A 21,340-nucleotide genomic window follows, 5' to 3' on the forward strand; every position below is an offset into this window, starting at 1 on the left:
CAGGAAAAGCCGAAGCCTCTCCCACAAATTCCAGAGCTGTGAGTCGGGGAGAGAGGGCACTGGATTTCCTGCCAAATACACAGAGGGCTCAGCCATCTTTCATAGGATGCCAGAGGGAGGATGTGTCCCTGGGGCTGGGGCACTTGGGGACTGGCTGCAGTCCATATAGATGGCACCCCTGGAGCAGTGCAGGGCACAACCTGCAGGGCCACATGTAGCAGCCTGTTGGGGACATCCTGGTTTCAAGCATCTTGTGGCTATTGGGAGCATTTATGTCAAAGATAGAACATTTTGAGCAATGCACAAGGAGGAAAAGAAGGAAAGGAAAGGGCATAGTTTCTTCTCCCATTCTCTGCCTTAAAGAGGAAAGGGAGGAAGAAACAAGCAGAACCTATATTGAAGTCATTTTGTGCTTCCACAAAAGTACTGGAATGGATTCATTTCCTCCAGGAAAAACAGGAAGGTGATTCCCCCTATGTCCTGCCTCAGTGTTGAGAAACACATGTTAAGATGAAGTGGGGGCCCATTTTGCATCCCCCACCCCCGCTATCCAGCCTACAGATACTGTGCCATAGAGCCTTCCTTTGAAGGCAGACTGCACCCCACATCTGCCTGTATCCTGCAGCTTTGGTGCTAACCATTGCATTTCAAGAAAGACACCATTGACAATATCAATACAGTGAGAAGCATTTTCCAAACTGTGTTACAGAACACCAGCTTTGTGAGACGCGAATGAGTTTAGGCATTGCTAGGATAACCAAAGCTAAGCATGTGTTTTTATTGCAAGCCTTTGCTCTGCTAGCACTCATCATGAATTTCCAAAACAGGGAAAGAAGACATGTATGCAGTGTTTGCCAAGGTCTAACTACAGAGGCCAGTCTCTTTTTGTTTGTTTGGATACTTGCTACTATCTTACAGAACCAGAGATGTTTACACAGAACACAGTTAGATACAGAGGCACACAGTGATACTATTTAATAAGTAATACTATTTAATATCATTTCTGACTATGTCATATACATTGTCTGGTTTAATCTTCCTAAAGACCCTTTGAAGTTAGTTCTATCATCATCCTCACTTCACACAGGAAGGAACTGAGTCCCAGAAAATTTCCATCAGTCCCACAAGGCCACACTGGCAGATGAAAACACAGGTCTCTGTGACTCTATGCTCTTTTACCTCAATGTTCTACTGAAGCCCACAATAACTGCCATATCAAGAAAGAGTTAGGAGTTGAATGAAGAAGGAGAGACAGCGGTGGGTTTGCTGAGCTTGGTGGTGACATTTTGAATGACATTGTTGAGAACCATCACCAAGGCTCAGAGAGAGCAAAAGTTGAGAAGCCCACATTTGTGTCAGGACAGGAGTAAGAAGCAGGAGTTGGTGGAATTTCAGGCCACCCTTCCCAAGAGTTGGTGGTGAAGAAAGGGAAAGAGCAAAGGTGGCTGCCCAAGGGGGAATTAGGGATGAAGGAAGCTGTCCTCTGAGGATAAAGGATATCAGAGCCTATCTACAGGCAGCAGGGAGAGAGGAGTTCATGAGCAAGGGGCTTCCAGGACACTGTAGGATGAGCCCAGGGCCAGGCTTTAAGGCACTCTCAGCTCTGCACACCTAGAAACCCTTCTTTCTCCCAAGCCAGTATCTGCTTGTCTGGAATCTTCCTCCTTCAGATCAGGGATGGTGTTAGGAAAAAGGCTTCTCTGATGCTACTGAGTGGCCTCTGCATTCCAAATCAGGATCTCATCTTTGTCTGTATTTGGCCTCCTTTTGTCCCATCAGCTAAAAACGTCTTTCCAAACATAGTCAGGCGTGAGTAAATCCTTCAAGCCAAAATGAGGGAAGCAAATGTGAAATACCTATGGAGATCATCCAGTTCCCAAGGCAGCATCTCCGAATGTGGAAATCTCTGCCCCAGTGGCGGAGCATTTACAGGGTGAGGTGCCAATCCATAAAACCCAATTCCCATGTGGGGGATGGCTCTTGGAGATCTTAGGGAAGGACACTGGAATATGCTCCATTACCTTGCTGTCTGTCTGACTTAGAGAGTTAGAGGCCTACACTTCATCTAGATTCTAAGCCAGGACAATTTGGTTTTACCTTGGGAAGGCCTCAAGGGCAACTTCAACTTCTAACCCACCAGCTTGGCCAACAAGCTCAGTCCTGAGCTGAATGAGGCTGGAGTCCTACGTGGCCACCAGGACCAGGCTGTAGCTGGTACCTGGGCCACTTAATGTCTGGACAATGGCCCTGCCAGTTTGGCAGCTGGCATCCCTAAGAGCCAGGCTGGAGGGAGACTTTGGCATACAGGACAGCAAGGGTCTTCTGGTTCTGAGAAGTTGCCCAAGGCTGTAGCTCCAAGAGTCCACCTCCACTGTGGGTACAAGTAACCCACGTGGCTGCTCCAGATACAGCCCCGTGGGTTACCCCCGATCTGCTGCCTTCCCTCTTACCCCACACATTTCTCACTCCCCCAGACTATCTTCATGAACTTACACTCCTGGCTCAAGGCCTTTGCCATCTTTCCCAGCCTCTCCCAGCTCTCCCAGCCTCTCCCAGCTCTCCTAGCCTCTCCCAACCTCTCCCAGGTTGCAGCCCTGCTGGGATGCTCACTCTCAACACTGCCCTGCTGGGTGTCCTAGAGTGCCCAAGGCCTCTGCCCCTGCCACCAGTAATTCTTGTGCCACTTCCCCCTTTTTGAGTCCATTGCTACAGCTGAGACCTGGGCTCAGCACTCTGAGAAAGGTTTGCTATTCCAAAGACAGCCAAAAACATTTCACAGGTATTTTCTAACTGAACCACCCTGAGAGGAAGCCATCACATTCTCCACAGCATGTGTGAGGAAACTGAAGACCTGCCTGGTTAAGTAGCTTGCCAGCAGTCACATAGCAAGTGTGTGAGAAAGCACAGCCACACATCCACACTCCAGGGTGTGTGTGTATGTGTGTGTGTGTGGTGTGTATTTTCCCTGAGATTCACAAGAGCTTCCATTCAAACTGTTCCAGATCTGTAATCACAGGCTTCTGGTAATCTTAATATCTTTCTTTTTAATAAAGTTGAATGTAGGTGAATTTAAGCTAAATTTATGAATAGAACTTCAACGAAAATGCTTAGAACAAGTAAAGCTCCAAAGACTCAGTGAGGCCTGTTATCTTTCCTAACCAATTCTACATTGTTCTCTTCACCATGTATCCTGACTGCCATCACCACCCTGTGTGAGAAAGGTGTGATTGCATCCATTGCACTGGTTCTGCAAATCACACGAGGGAGCAGGACAGACCTGAGGCCTGCACCCAAGGCAAAATGTGGGCCACACACTGGGCTCCATGCTTTCCGTGTTCTCTGCTTGCTTAATCCTGGAAGCAACCATGTAGGGTAAGCAGTGCCATCCTCTCCATTTTACAGAAGCATAGAGTGGTAAAATGACTGGCCCAAGATCACACAGCTTGTAAGTGGCAGAACTCCAATTGCAACCCAGGAAGTCTGGCTCCAGAGCCCATGCTCATCCCTGACATTCCGAATTTATTGTAAATCTTGATGTCTTTCAGCTTTAGCCAGAAAACATTCTCCTTTCCTTTTTCCTTGAGCCAGAAAAAATTCCTATAGCTTCCAGCAATGGCTCCAGCACAGTCCTCTACCACCTGCTAGGAAGAATCAGCCTTCATGTGTGGACAGTACCTCCACATGAAACCTACCTGCATCTCATTCACCCTCACATCAGCCCTATGTGTTTGGTGTTGTTTTTTTACTTGACTGAGCAGGAAGCTGAGGTTCAGAGAAGTTAAGCTACTTGCCCAAGGTCCTACAGCTCACAATCTGTGGATCAAGCCCTTGAACCCAGGCCCTCCTAGACTGGGCTCCAAAGCCGAGGATCTCTTCTCTTTACTCAGTGGGAGGTTTGAAATCAGAGCATTTAAAACACAGAAACAACAGACACTCTTTATAATAGAAGAGTACATGGAATAGAACCACACCAGTGTCACACGGACAGCCTCCTTATTTTCCCATAACCATATGCCTGTTGGTGAGGCTTGCTCTGCTTGGTTTAAAGCAGGGGTTACAAACGCAAATGCCCACAGGGGCCAGCAGGCAATGAAAGGAGTGGCACTGGCCTGGGGGATTTATAGTAATTGTAACAGCCATGGTAGGCCTGCTGCACACTGGAGAACGCACACCTGTCTTAGTGGAGGCAGCCTCGACTCTGCTCCAAGCCATTGTTGCCTTGCAGGGAGGCAGGACAGTCATTGCCAACTCATCCTACTTTTCAAAAGAAGACAGGAATCCATATTTTTATGTAGAATCTCTTAATTTTTAAATGATGGAAACTAATTCAAATGTTTCTTGGCACTATTTAAGCCAAACAAAACACATCGTATAGCTGGATTCAGCTTGAAGGGTGTCATTTTGTGACATCCAGTTTTAAAGTTTATAGAGGATATAAAGTCTAGTTCATTTAAAGAAAGTCCAATTTAGTGTAAAATTATCAATTTAGTGTAAAAATGTTCAAATGTTTCTCTAAACACAGTATAAGCCAAACAAAACACATCTGGTTGCTAGATTCAGCTAGCAGGGTGCCATTTTGTGATGTCCAGTGTTAAAGTTTATAGAGGATAGAAATGTAGTTCACTTAGAGAAAGGTCAGTTTAGTATAAAAAAATTATCTGTGGAAATCAAGACAAGCCTCTGATACACATGCCAATTTGCTAATGAGAGTATTTCTCCCAGCAGAACTTGCTCTGAAGGTACACTTGGTTCAACAGAAGAAAAAAAGCCCATTGTTGTCACCATCTCAAATCTGTTGGGTAGATACCACAGCCAAGTCTTGGCGTGACCCCCCTGTCTGCAGTTAGCAGAGCTGTCATGCTGTGTGGTGGCGGAATGATCTCCAGATTTCATGTTATGCCAGTGAAGCACAGGAAAAACTGGACTCCTAGAAACCACCACAAAGTAATCACTCTCCCATCTCTGCTTGGTACCTTTGGTAAGGACAAACCTCTATTTTCTCCTTCTCGTTTGGTTGGTGATCTGCTCCCAGTTGATATCATTCTAAAACCTGAGCTAAGGACGGTTCAACCCCCAAAGGCCCTGGATTAAATGTCTACATCCAAACACCCCTCCAGTGCTAACCATTCATGGCCCATCCCCAGAGTTCCCTGAGGGAAGGAGGTACTTACCAACAAGCCATTGGAGCCATGGACTGTGACGCAGCGAGAGAATGTATGATGGATGGAGAGGTCCCTGATGTATGTGGGTGGGTTATAGCCTCCCCTTTCATCTACATCACCGGCCAGGTGGAAGTGAATCGGGTACTGACCAATCAGCTGCTGTCCCATATGCTTCAGCTCCATGCCCTCCAGGTGTGCTGCCTTAAATCCCAGAGCAAACTAGGAGAGGAGAACCAAGAGTCAGAGGAGCCCATGAGATGCTTTGGAATTTCCCTGGCTAGTGCCCATATTCCGAAGATGCAGAGGCATTGTTCTTTGTCAGTCCCCACCCAATACTCAGTAAATCAAAGATATTCTCTGCAAATGGGTTAGAATGCCTGGCCCTTCTTATACTGTGGAAGACAGGCAAGGAGCTGCTAATGACAGAGGACATTGTGAGGAAATGGAGTGCTTGGAAATGAGATGTTCTGAAGGGCTATTCTATAGTTGGGGCTCACTTTGACCCTCCTTTCCTGTCCCCAAACCATCAAGTGTTAGGAGCAAAGGATAACTCTGAGATAATCTGGAGGAGTGGGCTAGCAAAAAGCATGCCCTGTGAGCATGGGGAATCCAGGTTACAGTGAACTATGGAGCAGCAAGAGCCTTTGCCATTGTCTCCCACCTAAGACCTTCTCCTAGCAGAGGGAAAGGGAACACCAACTCTGGAATCTTCATGAGCCCATGTTCTGGTGGCATGTGTGTGAGTAGAGGGGATGCCACACACTCGCTTCATGATATGCCTAGAGTCATTCCTTTCGGGCTCAAGAAAACCACTTGACCACACGGAATTCCTGCCCTCCAGGTGCTCACCATGAAAGCACAGTCTGAAAATGATTCCTGTCAAAGGTCAGGCTCAGCTAATCTCCACTAGAGAAGGATAATCTTGGCATGCTAACCATTTCTTCCAAAAATAGTTGTCAACTGGAGTGTCAACTCCAGCAGTGGCTGCCCTGGAGAGCTGTGTTGAGAATGACTCTGAAGGCTCGTTTGAGCTCAGTGGGAAAGAGTCCCCTGATCACTCAGGGACTGCTCTCAGGATTGGAAAGGGCGCTACAGCAGCTTGTGTAACATAGACCTGTTATTTCTGCTTTAGTTTCACTAATGAGTTTCTCAACTGAGGACAGTATTGTCGCCTCTGCCCCACCCCATACCCAGGAGACGACTGGATATATGAATGTTTTTCGTGGTGATAATGACTGGGGAGCACTGCTAGCATTGAATTAGTAGGGACCAGGGATGATAGAAATCCTATAATACAGGCCTATGTGACAAAGCACTATCTCACATAAAATGCCAGTAGGCCCCCATTGTGAATGCTGTAAGTTTCACTCCATTTGTCTCTTCAGTTCCACTACCAAAAAGTCTTATCCTTAAAGTGCATGATATTAGCTTTAAGAGAACTATCTTCGCAAAACTCCGAGGTAATATTATACTATCGGCATTGAAACCAATTACCACATGAAGAAATTTTGGGTATCTTAAGCAATACAATAGAAAGGCACTTTGCATTGTGATATAAAAGAAATTCCTCTTTGAGCTTAATACTAGGAAAACGTAAGCACCAATAAACTAGTACCATTTTCCTATATTGTGCGGTAAGAACCCTGCAGCTCACTATGTCTCTTCTTTGTCTTGACTCTAACCAGGAAATTCACAGGTAAATTTAATGCTACAACTTCTTCTTTTTGTTATTGTTGTTGTTTTTGTTTTGAGACAGAGTCTCACTCTGTCACCAGGCTAGAGTGCAGTGGCATGATCTCGGCTAACTGAACCTCTGCCTCCTGGGTTCAGGCAATTCTCCTGTCTCAGCCTCCAAGTAGCTGGGATTACAGGAGCCCGCCACCAGCCCAGATAATTTTTGTGTTTTTAGTAGAGATGGGGTTTCACCATGCTGGCCAGGCTGGTCTTGAACTCCTGACCTCAGGTGATCCACCCACCTCGGCTCCCCAAAGTGCTGGGATTACAGGTATGAGCCACCACGCCCAGCCAATGCTGCAACTTCTAGTTCCTCTCACCTGCTTATTGTTTTATCTATATGGTAATGGATCTATCGTAAATGTGACCTTTTGCAAGTTAAATGCTAGTTCTTTTAGGAAGTGATCAGGGCAATAATGAAGTAATAATGAAGTAGTCATGAAATAATGAAGACAAGGAATGAAGGTAGTGTTGAAACAGTGTGATGTGTACCACGTGGCAGAGAGCTGTTTGTTGTCGAGTTAACTCTGTCATCTCTCTTATTCCCAAATATTTGTAGGGGGAGCTGCACACCAATGGATAATACATAAGACTTCTCAAACTTCCAGAAGGCGCCCTCCCCTTGATCCCACCTCCTGTTCCCTGACCCTCATCCCTACCAAGAAGCCCCACCTAGAGGCTGACATCATGGGAACTCTCCTGGTTGGGTTGAAAGATTCTGCCAGACTGATACATACCTTGATGTGGCCCCCAAAGGTATCGAAGTCAAAGAAATTGCAGATGTGGTTTCTGTAGGGGTAGCATTTGTCCTCCATTTCCCCCATCACTATTATGTTCCGGCTCAGAAGCCCAACCTCTGCCCGCATGTCCACGCCATCTATCTCCTCCCCGATGTGCAGGTACATTGGTTTCCCTAGGGCAGAAAGGGAGGAAGGTAAACAACAGCAGGTACTGCATGCCCACTGAGTTCCGGGCCCATGCCAGGTGCTTCCATGGCTACTACTTACTCATCACCATGACCAGTGTGCACAGTGGTCTCATGTTACAGAGGGATGAAGGTCAGGGAGGTGAAGTCACACGCCTGCATGCAGAGCCAGATCTCACAGCTACACAGGCTTAGGTCTGAAGCCCTTAGCAGAAATGGCTAATTGTCCCCTAATATTTGTCTCCTCTTCTGCTTTTCAGTCCTAAACTCCCGCATTTTAGCTGGACATAGGGCCACCCAAGGGAATGACATTTCTCAGCCTCCTTGCAGTTAGGTGTGGCCGTAAGGTGTGAAAAGTGGTAAGTGCCACCTCCAGACTGCCCTCCTCTTGCTCTTTCCTGGAGGCTGTCAGGCTAGCCTCACCCATGCAGGTAAGAACCATGCCCCAAAGACGGCAGAGCAATGGGAGAGAAGAAACCTGGTCTCTGGATGATACCGTAGATTGCCAATGTTAGGGAGATAAAACAGATCCTCTCTGTCTTTAAAGCCCCTGCTTTAGAACAGTGCAAATTCATAATCTGTTAAAGCAGGCAAATCCCTATTCTGCTTACCTCAGCCTCATGTAGAGTATGTATCTACAGCCTGGGGCTCCAGAAAGAGCCAGATTGGAGCTTCTGCATCCACCACTGTGGCCTGGCTCTGGATGCCTCCAAGGTACCACGTGGAGCAGGGAAGAAGGGCCTCCATCTGACTCTATACTGAGCTCCTCACCATCCCCTGCCCTCCCTCTGGTGTTGGTGGAGAGGATGCTCTCCCCACTTGTGCACTGACCCCCCAGTCCCACCCCTTTCCATATCCTTAAGGCCCTGGACTCCCTGCACTAGTAATTTCATTTCTTCCTTCTTTTGGGCTCCTTATATTCTATCTTCAAACTTCTCTAGACCTTCCCATCCTTAAAAAACTAACAAACAAAAGACCTTTTCCAGTTCTGCTACCTCTCCTAGCAATTGCCAGTCTCTTTCCCGCTGTAATCAGAGCCCCTGAACTTGTGGTCTGCACCTAACCCCTCCGTTTTCTCTCCATTCTCTCCCTCCCATCACTCCACTCAATCTCTTGCCAAATGCAGTCTCTTCCTCTCCACTCTGTGCAGAAAATGCACCTCAAGAACGGTGCAGGGTGACAGGAATTCAAACTTTAGAACTTCCTTTGATTTATAGCCCCAAATTCTGCCTCCACAACAATCCCACAATCTTTTATGGAATAAAGAGATCTTAGGCCAGCTCTAAATTTGTTGGGCTCGTCACTGAGGTTGCTGACCTGGCTTATGGATACTTTCTCTTCCATTTGAGGATGCAGTTACAGACAGCAATAACCTCCCATGTGGATTCCCAGCCTGAACCACACCACCTACACCGCTTGGCTTTCACTGTGATCTTGACTGGAGCAATGGAGCACCGGCCTCAGCCCCCAGACACTGCCAGTGTTCACATATGAAGACCATGGTTATAATTAGCCCTGAGCAACACCCTCTACGGTGACATTGTCCTGCTGTCTCCTCCACAGGAAGAGCTGAGACCCTTGCCTGCCCCTTCACCCTGCACATATCCTGTGTGCCTGCAGTGTTTCTAGGGATGTTTACCGTTTTGGGATTCTGCAGATTCAGTGAGATTGTAGGTTTTTGTTTTTTTGTTTTTTTTTTTTTTTGAAGTATCTTATTCAAGATGTGAAATTGATGAACAGCAAATTTGAGAAAATATCTCCCATGGAGTTGGTATTAGTTTCCTATCCTGCAGTAACAAATTACCATAAACTTAGTGGCTTAAAACAACATAAATTGATTCTCTTATAGCCTTGGGAGTCACAAGTATGAAATGAGTCTAATGGGGATAAATCAAGGTGTCAACAGGACTGGTTCCTCATGAAGGCTCTAGAGGAGAATCTGCTCCTTGCCCTTTTCAGATTTGAGTGGCTGCCTGTGTTCTTTGGCTCATGACCCTTTCCACCCTCTTTAATGTGCATCACTCCAGTCTCTGCCCCTGTCATCACGTCACTCTCTTCTGATTCTGACCTTCCCATGTCCCTCTTTTAAGGACCCTTGTGATCACTTTTGGCCCACCCAGATAATCCAAGATAATCTCCCATCTCCAGAGCCTTAATTTATCACATCTGCGAAGTCCCTTTTGTCACATAAGCTAACAGTCATGGGCACTGAAGATCAGGACATGAATATATTTAGGGGTTATTATTCCATCTATCACAGAGTCCTCCTTTTTTTTTAGATACTGGGTTAGGTCTTGCCCTGTCACCTAGGCTGGAGTGCAGTGGTGTGATCACAGCTCACTGTAGTTTCAAATTCCTGGGCTCAAAAAATCCTCCTGTCTGGGGATCCCAAAATGCTGGGACTACAGGCAGATGCCACCACACCCAGCACAGGATCCTTCTTTAAATAAGTATCAGATATTAAAAAATAATAATCTTAGAAAGATTCCATTTACTGCCATGGACTCTTACTCCCTGATATGCAGATGCCAAAAAGTTCTGTGCCCTGCCGAAGGGGTCAGGAGTGGACACCATACATGGAAGTTGTCAGGCCTTCAGTTTCATCCAGGGTTCTGACACCGACCAGGGGAAATGATATGAAATGAGTTAACTCTGCAGAATGCTGGAGTTCCCTCCTCCAGGACAGCCCATTGAACATGGCTTCTCATTTGGGCTACAGGGCCATGTGTCTTTACAGTTCTGAGATCCAGAAGCAGGGCTCCCTCTGGCCACCCTCAGAAAAACCTCTCCTTCCATCCCTGACTCATCTCCCATCCATCAGCTCTGTGGCCTTCAGTTACGGGGCCTTCCCAGGTGTGGGGGTGCAGAATCTTTCTGAAAAAGAGCTTTGCACTGGCTTCTGAGTGGATCCTGAGAGCACAGAGCAAACTTCGCCAAGGAAAGGAAGGAGACTTCCCAAACTCCCCAATGGGTTGAGCATGTTGAGGGAACAGGCACAGAGAGCAGCAGGATCAGTCTTGCCAGGCACGGGATGGCAAAGAGGTCTCCATGCAAAACTCAGCTCCCTGTTTACCAGTCTAAGGGGCTGACACAGTGAAACTCCAACTCCTGTGGGTTCATCTCTTATCACTCCCACACACCCTCTTCTGTTCCGGCCAGACCAGACCATCATCCTTCCTTGAACATGCCTTTGCTTTCATCAGTGTATCTCCCTCTAACTGCAGAACGCTTTCTCCACTTTGTCCCACTTAGCTCCAGTTTCTCCTTCTCAGTGATGTGCTCCTTGACCACACTCAGTGTTAGTCTTTCCTTATGGGAGTTCCTGCAGCGCTCAGCAGAGCCAGGAAACCAGGCCAAGCCTCCCCACCTCCAGGACACTCATCCTTCATCTTCCAACCATCCCTCACAGCACGTGCATCCTGGTGCTCTGGGTGTTTCTCTCAACTTGCCAGCATCCACCTTAAAATATGGTGTCCAGGAAGGACGCTGACTAGAGGTTTCTGCTCTCATAGGTGGCCAGAGGAACTTCCTCAGGGATCCGGTCTTGAACGTGGCTGCAGAGGTAAGATAGTGTGATGGGGAGGATGGTAATTCTGGAGCCAGGCTGTGAGGGTCAGATTCCAACTCAGCTCACAGCTGTGAGTCCCTGAGTGTATTTAAGCTCTTGGAACCTCAGGCTCTTCATCTACAAAATGGAGATAATAATAGCACATACCTCAAAAGGTGGCTGTGAATGTTAAATGAGTTAATCCATGGGATGTGCTTAGAAATTAAGCCCCTGGCATATGGTAGGAGGCTAGTGTAACAGAAATGACACCTGCAGCTGTCACTAGCACCATCTCCAAGGCTCCCACCGCTGGCTTCACACCTATAATAACGGGAGTTGGTAGATAGCAAATTTGGCATCTTTCTTTGTTCCACGGAGGAAGGTGGGCAGGGTGTAGGAGTGACTGTCAGGTAGGTGGAGGCACTGTGTTTATCAGACTCCTGTCAGCCAAGGAAATATAACTCAGATTGAGAGTTGCAAGAATATTTCAGTCCAACAGCCGTCTTCCCAGCTGCAGCGCTTCCTATCAGAATCTTTTACAAGACCTGGCCATGGCTGTTAGCTACAGCAGCCACCTTATCTGTCCTGCTGCCGTCTTCACTGGCCACTCCCAGGCTGCTATCCGAGAGACAAGGGACACTGTGTGCCTGACTCCCCCGCACCGCCTCCTGCCTCAGAATTCTCCCACCAGCCACCACTCCTCCCTTCCTCCTCAAAGTACTGATACGTGAAGCCCAACCAGGGAAAAGCCGATGTGGCCAAACTAGCCTTGTCTCAAATAATCCAGAAGAGCCGTGAGCACCTGGGTGAGGGGAGAGGAGGCCTGTGAAGCAGAGGGGCTCTGCACAGTTGCCCTATACAGGACTGCAGATGCCGACCTACCCTAGTCTTTACTCTGCAGGTGTCCTGGTTCCACAACCTGCAGACCCCTCTCTACAGGGTACACAGGGTGCTAGGCACCCTGGGGTCAAGAGAAGAAAAAACATCAAGGACCTTCCAATGGAAGGAGCCAGAGTGTGCACATGTAGCTCAAACCTAGCAGGACTCAGTAAGTCTGGGGAGATGGGGCCTAACCTTCTCAGATCGGGTATGAGGACAAGTCCAGAGGGACTCCAGCTGGAAGGCCCCAGAAAGCAAACATAAACCCAGGTTCCCCACAGTCATCTTCATGTGGAGACCTTGGGTACAAGGGCTTTCACGGAGGGAGGATGAAGCAGCACATGTAGTCTTGGAGCCAGATAGCTCTGAGTTGGAATCCTGGCTCAGCTGTTGACTTGCTTGACCCTACATCAATGCCGCCCACTAGAACTTCATGTGATGAAGGAAATGCTTTATTCTGGGTTGTCCAGTATGGTAGCCACTAGTTACTGGTGGCTACTGGACACATGAAACCTGGCTGCTGTGATCGAGGAGTAGAATTTTTTTTTTTTTTTTTTGAGACAAAATCTCGCTCTTGTCCCCCAGGCTGGAATGCAATGACACGATCTCAGCTCACTGCAACCTCCGCCTCCCAGGTTCAAGCAATTCTTCTGCTTCAGCCTCCTAAGTAGCTGGGGTTATAGGTGCCAGCCACCGCACCCAGTTAATTTTCGTATTTTTAGTAGAGACGGGGTTTCACCATGTTGGCCAGGCTGGTCTCGACCTCCTGACCTCAGGTGATCCACCCGCCTCGGCCTCCCAAAGTGTTGGGATTACAAGCATGAGCCACTGCGCCCGGCCAGGAATAGAATTTTTAACTTAATTTAATCCAATTTAGATTTAAGTAGCTACATGTGGCTGGTGGCCACCATATGGCTCAGTTTCCTCATTTGAGTCATGAAGAAAACAGTAGCCCCTACTGTATTAGGTTGTTGTGAAGAGTGAACAAGATGGTTTATGTGAAGCACCTGGAATATCACAGAAAACGAAATTCATGTTAATTCTAGCTAACAGCAGCATTCTTTAAAGATGTGGGGGCTGTTCACGGGCAAAGTGGGGAGGTGGTAAAGACAACAGGGCAGAAAATCAAGGGAGGGGAGTTCTAACTGCCACACTGTGAGGTGTTGGCAATCATACTGTGGTTGACAAAATTTTGAAATTTTTTTTTAGGTGATTCATGCATTTTCATTACTGTGTTACCCCCATCTGTTTCCCATCAGAAAGTCCTTAAGGGAAATGCAAACAGTCCTGTAGAATGAAATCTGGGAGCAATGAGGAAGGAGGACCCAGATAGATTGTGTCCCTGTCTGCAGCCAGCCTGAGGGAGAGAAGCCTAAGAGACAGCTGGGTGGGTGGGGGTGCTCACAGAAAAGGGAGAAGCGGGTGGAGTCCTTGATCCTGTCAACGGGGAGATGGAGAGCCAGAGAATGGGCTTGGGGATGAATAGGAGGAATGTGAGCCTCTCCAGAACAGACCGACACAACACACACACATACACACACACACACTCTCACACACTCACACACATGCACCCCTACCTGGGGCTTTTCTGGTGCTGTTCACCAGGAGCTGCTGTTTTCATGGGGGCCCCACAGCTCCCGGGCAGAGCAAAGGAGGTGGCTGCTCCGAGCTGAATGTCTTTAAGGGAGGGGCGGTAGGCTGGGGTGGGGCTAATGGGGAAACAAGCACAGGCAGTGCTAACCCCAAAGAAAATAGAGGGCATTGAGGTGGGCGCAGCATCTTCTCCACTTATCCTCTCCTGCTTGGTACTTGGGGCCTGGAGCTGCCCCCCTGCATTCTGTCCAGCCTTCAGGGACCTCCAGAAGCAGCTGACCCTGGTGGTCAAACGTGATCAAGAAGAGCAGCTCTCCTCCATGGACACCCCAACCCCACCATAGGCTGAGGCAGAAATGCTTTGATGCACACAGGTTCTCCGTTCTCAGGGCCACCCTTGGCACCACAGTTGCCTTGTTAGGACCTGCTCAAAGTGAGACCACCCATGCAGGCCTCAGGGTGACCCACCCTGGGGTGCAGATGAGGACTGGTCTGAAGGAACCCTGAGCAGCTCTCCCTAGAACGCCCTCTCACCTCCATGCAGGCAAAGGCTCACAGTCAGGCTTTCACCCTCCTAAATAGCCCAAACGCTACCCCAGGCCCATGGATCATCTTACAGTGAACAGTGACATTAGCTCAGATGGTCTGAATGCCACTCCTGCCAAGAGTCCAGGAGGACATCTGACCTCCCAGAGGCTTCTTCACAATGGTCCCTGGGTGACACATAGTCATTCAGTGAAGACCCAAGGGTTTAACAATCATTAGGAACTTGCTTCTCTTGACACCCTCCTATAAATATAGATCTAGACAGTCTTTCCTTGCCAAGGGAAATCCAGTAAGCTTCTGCCCTTCAGTGACTTCCCTGTGCACTCAGAATAAAGCCCCAAATTGCACCACGGCCCCGTCCTCTCTCTCGAGCCCCATGCAGCTCTCCCATTCTCCACTTCAGCTACTCTGGCCTTTTGGTAGCTGGAACACACCATGCACCCCTCAACTTTATGTTCCCCTCTGACAGTACTTCTCCCTAGGTAGCTTCTATTCTGTCTCAGCTCAGTCACTCATTCCTCTGGGAAGACTCCCATGCCTGTTTGTCTTTGCCAAATCTCCCTTTTCTATACTCCCAGCACCTCCCATATCCCACTTTGATAGCAGTTGTCATCATTCTATTTTGGAATTCTATTTTGATTGGAATAATACTTTGGTGGATATCTATCTTCACTGCTGGACTGCAGGTTCCCTGAGGACAGGGAACACGTCTATCTTGCTCACCATGCCGTATACAAGCTTGGCACATTGTATGTGTTTCCTTCCTTCCTTTCTTTCTTTCTTCCTTCCTTCCTTCCTTTCCCTTTTTTTTTTTTTTTGAGACAGAGTCTCACTCTGTGCAGTGGCATGATCCTGGCTCACTGCAACCTCCGCCTCCCAGGTTCAAGCGATTCTCCTGCCTCAGCCTCCTGAGTAGCTGGGATTATAGGCACAAGCCACCATGCTTGGCTAATTTTTGTATTTTTAGTAGAGACGGGGTTTTACCATGTTGGCCAGGCTGCTCTCGAACTCTTGACCTTGTGATCCATTTGCCTCAGCATCCCAAAGTCCTGGGATTACAGGCATGAGCCACCATGCCCGGCCTGTATGTGCTTTCTAATGGCTTGTTGAATACATGATGAAATGCTCCTGCCCATCTCCTCGTGGAGGAAGGGTGGGACAAGGCCACCTGCCCAGGCTAAGGGTGGGGGAAATGTGCAACATGCACACTCACACCTTGAAGCACTGGAGACGTGCACAGAAATAGCTGCAGGCCTATGACAGACCTCGGGTGTTCATTAATAATGATGATAGCCAGGTGTGGTGACTCATGCTTGTAATCCCGGCACTTTGGGAGGGTTGAACGGGGAGGATCACTTGAGCCCAGGATTTTGAGAACAGCCTGGGCAACATAGTGAGGCTCTGTCTCTATAAAGTAATAACAATAATAATAATGATAGAAATAGTTTGTTTCCCTCTCACTACAACACCCTCTACCTGCATGTCCCAAAGGAGCAGAATTGGTATAAATTGCTGTTAGCCACGCCCCTTCCTCCTTTCCCATCTTTAAGCATAGTTGCTAAATTATTGCACCTAATTGTAATAGTAAGAGCTAACACTCATTAAGCACTTACTGTGTGCTAGGCAATATTATAAGTGCCTCACATATACGGACTCCTTTAATCCTCACAATAATCCCATGAAGTAGTCACGATCATTATCTCCATTTTACAGATGAGGAAGCTGACATAAAGAAAGATTATGTAATTGTCTAAGGTCATACAGCAAATAACTGGCATTCCTGGAACCCAAATCCCGGATGTCTGGTTCCAAAGCCCACATTTTTATTCTATTCTGCCTCTGCCAAACAAAACCCAAGCCAAAAATGTCTTCTTCAAAACGTCTTTAGAGAATGTGACCAACAACATGTCCCCATCTACTATGAGGAGTCAAACTGCAAATAGCCACACAGAGGGCATCTTTGCATAAAACTGCTCCCAGCATTGCTGCTCACATTGTTGTGAATATCTTTCTTATGAAAACCCTTGTGGCAAATTCCTCAGTGGCTCAGAACTAAGAGAAAGTTGTCCCTCTTGGTCTTCTGGGCTCCTTGTTGCCTTCCTTTCAGTGGATGATAATTAAGTAATTGGTGAAGTTTCTTTCTTTGCTCTGGCTGCCAAGGAGCTCAGAGATAAGGTTTATTGTCTATTTTAGTATCTTCTGCTCTTCCGCTAATCTTAGTCACCTCCCCCTCTGGTTTTGCTGAATTTATTCTCCTTCCATCTTTTTTACCTTTGTTGCCAGATTTACTTGGACTGTGTTTATGGTAAGATACCCCAAAACCTTTTGCAAATAATGTAGGGGTTCAAACACTGTCATTTTAAAAAGCAGACTCTGCTACTTTGTCAAGGAACAAATGTCTAGTCATCTCGGCCTCTACCCACAAGCTGCTGTTTCTTTCCCTCTCTTTAGCTACACTCACCAAATTACCACCTGCCTCAAAAACACGTAAGCCTTCTTTTTCAGGTTCTGAAGTGTAAGGTGGGCACGCTGACATCACAGCCACATTGTTTGTGGACTGTCTCCACCACATGACCTCTAGGGTCCACTTCCCCTATGAGTGAGATAAGAGGACTGAATTCCATCAATGTTCTCGGATTTTTTAAACTTTGCCACCACAGATTCTTCCACAAGCACATCTCAGGCAGCCAAAAAGATTGTGTTGAATTTTATGTTCTGTGGGTTTGTTTCCAAAATAGTAGATATGGTGAGTATATTGGATACGCTTTCTCAATCCATGGGCTTTCTCCCAACCCCATATTATAATACTCCTCCAGGTGCTATGGTCCTGTAGCATGTGATATTTTTAACGCCCCTTACATGCTGATTCTCCTTTCTTCTGGTAATACATACCAATTTTCCTTTGGGGAACGGCCATTTATCCCTTTGATGCAGTCTTAGAAGAACTTTCAATGATGGTTTTTGTCTTTCCTAGCCAAAGGGTGAGCACACAAGCCACCAGCCCAAGCAGATGCTCTCTCCCTGGAAGGTGACTTTTGAGCACTGTGTCCCAGGGCCTAAGCATGGTTCTTAAAGATGATGCCTTAAGGATGCAGTCCATTAGTTCCTGCTACCCAGATCCCAGAAGCTACCCTGTTCCCTGTCCTTTTGGAGGTTAGTTATTCAGCTTTTCCTTAGTTCTCCAATTAGTTGAATAGCCTCTCAGTAAATTCCTGTTTTGCTTAAGATAGTCAAGTTGGATTCTGTTGCTTACAACCAAAGAACTCTAATTGATACATAACTCCCTCTACTAAGAATAATTGACCTGGATTATATTTGAAGTCTCTTTTTACCTTTAACAATCTGTGATTCCAGTAACCTCACATAACATAAGTTACAGGATATCTAAATCAAGATTTAGGAGAAGTAAAAGAAAAACCCCAAATACACAGATAGAAGAGATTAAAAATTTTGTAGTAGATTGAATAATTGTCTAACAAATATTCACTTCCTCTCCCTCAAACTTGATGAGAGACATATGCTTCCCTAGACTCTTTGTGTTGTGCTTTACCATGTGATTTACTTTAGCCAGTGGAATGTGAGTGTGAGAATGTGCCATCTTTGAGCCTAGGCCTTAAGAATTCTGTGTTTCTGCTCACCACTAGGAGTCTGCAACCTCCCCCATGAGAAGAACATGTTTTGGGAAGAATGGGAGTCATATGGAAGTGACTTGAACCCAACTCTCAGCCTGGAGTCAGGCTCAGTGTAGAGAAGCTGAACCCTAGACAACCTGTAGATGCATGAGTAAGAAATAAAGACTTGTCACGAGGTTTTAAGATTTTTTTTTTTTGTTATGCAGCATTATTACAGCCATAGCTGACTGATACAGATTTGTTGTAACTTCACTTTACTTTAAGCCTAACAATTTTCAGATTGATCCAGTCTACGAAGGGCTTAGTAAAAGTCCTACCTGCCACTTTGACCTGGTTGGGAGCGCAGGATCTGCAGGGAAGAACCTGGAACTCTTCTGCCTGGTACATGGAATAATCAGTACTAGCAATGACCAAGGTATCTCCAGGCTTCCATGACTGTACATTATCCTCCAGGTTCAGAATGGTGCTGTTCACATTGGTGTCAATGGTGACTGTGAGTTTGGGCCTCACTGTAACCCAAAACAGGAAAGACTGAGATAGAGGCCTTTGCCCTTGGCAAACTTTTGGCTATCTCTTTTTTCCCTTCCCCTCCATAAATAACTAAATGCCAGGTTTGCCTATCCAAAACCCAAATCACTAGCTTGCTCCATCCCACTCTTGGTAAAGGTTTTTGAAGTCAACAAAAACCCTACCAGAAAAGAGCCATTCATTAGCTCTGGGCAGGGGAATTTTCCACTAACTTCTTAGCTGGAGTTAAATGTGGCTGCCTCACCCCACCCACTTTGCTCAAGATGTAAAACAAATATAGTTCCTCTCAACTATTATTTTCAGTTGCCATAAACCTCTCCCCCTAAACTTTCATTCCTAATGACTGCCTTCTGGAGATGGCCAAGTGCCTCTGAGAACAACCCGACCATTTCCAATCTCTTCTAACAAGCACCTTAGGAACTGGGTTTAAAATAATAGCACCCAAAGAGGCAAAGAGCTGCACATCTCTGCAAGGGAGGACAGCTCTGTCCATCTGTACGTTGACTGTCTTGGACCAGGCCCTTCCTTTTCCTGAAAGGCTTATGGGCGGGGTGGGGTTCTGCTGTCTCCTGCCAACTCCAAGGATCCTCCCACTGCTCCTGTGTCACAAAAGTGCTCTCCTTTGGGAGTACTGTCTCACTGAGACGTCTGGAGGTTGCCTGCATAGCTGCCAGTTCAAGGAACCGAGCCATAGTTGCATCTGCATCCCCGACAAGGGGCTGCTTACCAGGCTTCCCACAGAGGAACCGTACACGGTAGCTCCGGCAGGCTCTGCCCCGGTCATAGCAAGCAAACCTATAATCCTGGCCTTTTTTGTAGACAACCTCGGTGCTGAGGTTAACTCCATCCATTGTAGTGGCCTGGGAATGACACAGAAATTACAGAGCAAAGTCATTTTTTTATAAAGAAGGAAGGTGATGATTAATGTTCTAAACATATACTCAGAGGTCTAAAATTGTCCCTGCTGCAACACTATTTACAACTGCCTGAGATGATTATCCCAATGATTGCCCCCATCACTTTTGTTATGAGAAAGACAGCCTAAAGTCTTGGAATAGATAAATGCCTGGCTTGAGGTCCTACAGTACTCAATATTGAAACCAGTGATCTACTGCTTATGGCTGGGTGAACATTTTATGGAGCATCTACAATAAGTAACCACTCTTCTAGGCTCTGGGCTGGCCACTTTTTACAGTTTGCACCACCTCTACCAGCACCATGAACAGCGGCCAACAGGCCAGACATGGTTCCACATCCCCTGGGGAGGAGTCTTTAAAAAATACTCATGCCCAGTCCCCATCCTTGGAGTCTCAGATTTGATTGTGTCTGGGGTGCAGCATGGAATCTGGACTTTTAAAAGTTGCCCAGGTGATTCTAATGGGCAAGAAAGTTTGAGAACCACTTGTGTCGTTATAAAGCTAGATGTTTACCTATATTATTTCATTTCATCTTCGTAGCAAAACTATGAGGCTGCTGTTACTTTTATAGATAAGGAAACTCATCCTAAGAGAGGTTCAGTCACTTACCCTGGATCACAAAGTCAGTAGGTGGCAGAGCTAAAACTTGAACCCAGACTTATGTAACTACAACGCAACACTTCTAAGCCCCATCCACTCTTGCCCTAAGGCAGAAGCCACCTAATGTCTTTTGTTCAAATGTCTGCCTCCTCCCACCACATGGTGGGCTCTGGGAGGGCAAGGAGCTGGTTTCTGCCCCCTTGTCCCCAGCATTCAGCCCAGGGCCTGGCACAGAGTGAGGTCTCAGTGGATGAGGGCTGGCTGGTGAGCCACCACAAGGCCAGGTGGAGAATTTAGGGAGCAGGCTCCCAGGAGGGCACGATCCCTGCCAGCTGGGGCCCATCCCAGAGCCAGGGTGTGTCTGCATCCTGACCGTGACTATCATTCAGAGACATGCAATTTAGAGCAAGGGCTGTAGCTGCTGTCATCTTTGGCATAGAGACCAAAGGGACCAGACTGGGGTAATAAGGAAGGAAAGTATAGCCAATCAAAAAAAAAAAAAAAAAAAAAATTAGACAAAAAAAAAAAAAAAAAGAGGAGACTTTTTAGGAAACATTGTTTTAAACCCAGCAAATCCGTTATCTTTGGCTTGGAAGAAGAGCCATGTGGATGTGAGTTCAGCCACAATTAAAACTCAGTCATTTCCTGCAAAAACACACTCACACCCACTATCTCAGGTGGTCTCCACAGCAGCCAGAGAGACAGGGGTTGCAAACTTGCTTTTTAGACGGAGGTCAACACTGGTGGGGTTCAGATGTAAGCTCAAGGTCAGTTAAGGTAAGCCCAGCTCCTCCGGCCTCCTGACATTTCCCCCTGAGGCTAGCATGTTCTTCAATGGGAGACCCCGTAAGATTGAGAACTGAGCCTGGAAACATCATCGAAGGGAGCTGGAGATTTTTTCCAGGTGCAATGATCCAACAATAATTCCAGAAGAACATTTACTCAATTCTGCTGCTTTTTCTTTTTTACCTTTTTCTAACCTGAAGAATGACCTCAGTTTTGGATAAGAAGAGGAAAAGGGAATCCATCGTCATTCAGAGAAACAGATCTTTAAGTAGACTTGAGTTTATTATTATTCCTGGTAATAATAATTAGTAACAAAATAATTATCAATATTATAACTAATAATTTTGTTTTGTTTTATTGTATTTCATTTCATTTCATTTCATTTATTTATTTATTTTGAGACGGAGCCTCACTCTGTTGCTCAAGCTGGAGTACAATGGCGCCATCTCAACTCACTGCAACCTCCACCTCTCAGGTTCAAGCGATTCTCC

The 21,340-nt window shown here is 46.8% G+C and overlaps 1 protein-coding gene and 1 long non-coding RNA gene across 4 annotated transcripts in view; one reads left to right on the forward strand and one right to left on the reverse strand.

Moving 5' to 3' along the window:
* Positions 1-21,340, reverse strand: part of CEMIP (cell migration inducing protein, hyaluronan binding) — a 174,061-nt gene that overhangs the window by 37,648 nt on the left and 115,073 nt on the right. For all 3 annotated transcript variants that reach the window (XM_011983690.1, XM_011983689.1, XM_011983691.1), the window contains 4 exons: positions 19,274-19,406; positions 18,336-18,527; positions 7,634-7,809; positions 5,172-5,381 (listed from right to left, as the gene is read on the reverse strand). In XM_011983690.1, coding sequence (XP_011839080.1) covers positions 5,172-5,381; positions 7,634-7,809; positions 18,336-18,527; positions 19,274-19,406 — 711 coding nt within the window. The remainder of the gene's footprint in view (positions 1-5,171; positions 5,382-7,633; positions 7,810-18,335; positions 18,528-19,273; positions 19,407-21,340) is intronic.
* On the forward strand, positions 4,702-18,201 carry LOC105542242. The gene is made up of 3 exons (XR_001006439.1): positions 4,702-4,978; positions 17,047-17,132; positions 18,031-18,201. It is a non-coding gene; the product is annotated as an uncharacterized LOC105542242 (long non-coding RNA).

Source organism: Mandrillus leucophaeus, unplaced genomic scaffold (genome assembly GCF_000951045.1).
Source record: "Mandrillus leucophaeus isolate KB7577 unplaced genomic scaffold, Mleu.le_1.0 Scaffold254, whole genome shotgun sequence".
In the NCBI taxonomy this organism is placed as follows: domain Eukaryota; kingdom Metazoa; phylum Chordata; class Mammalia; order Primates; family Cercopithecidae; genus Mandrillus; species Mandrillus leucophaeus.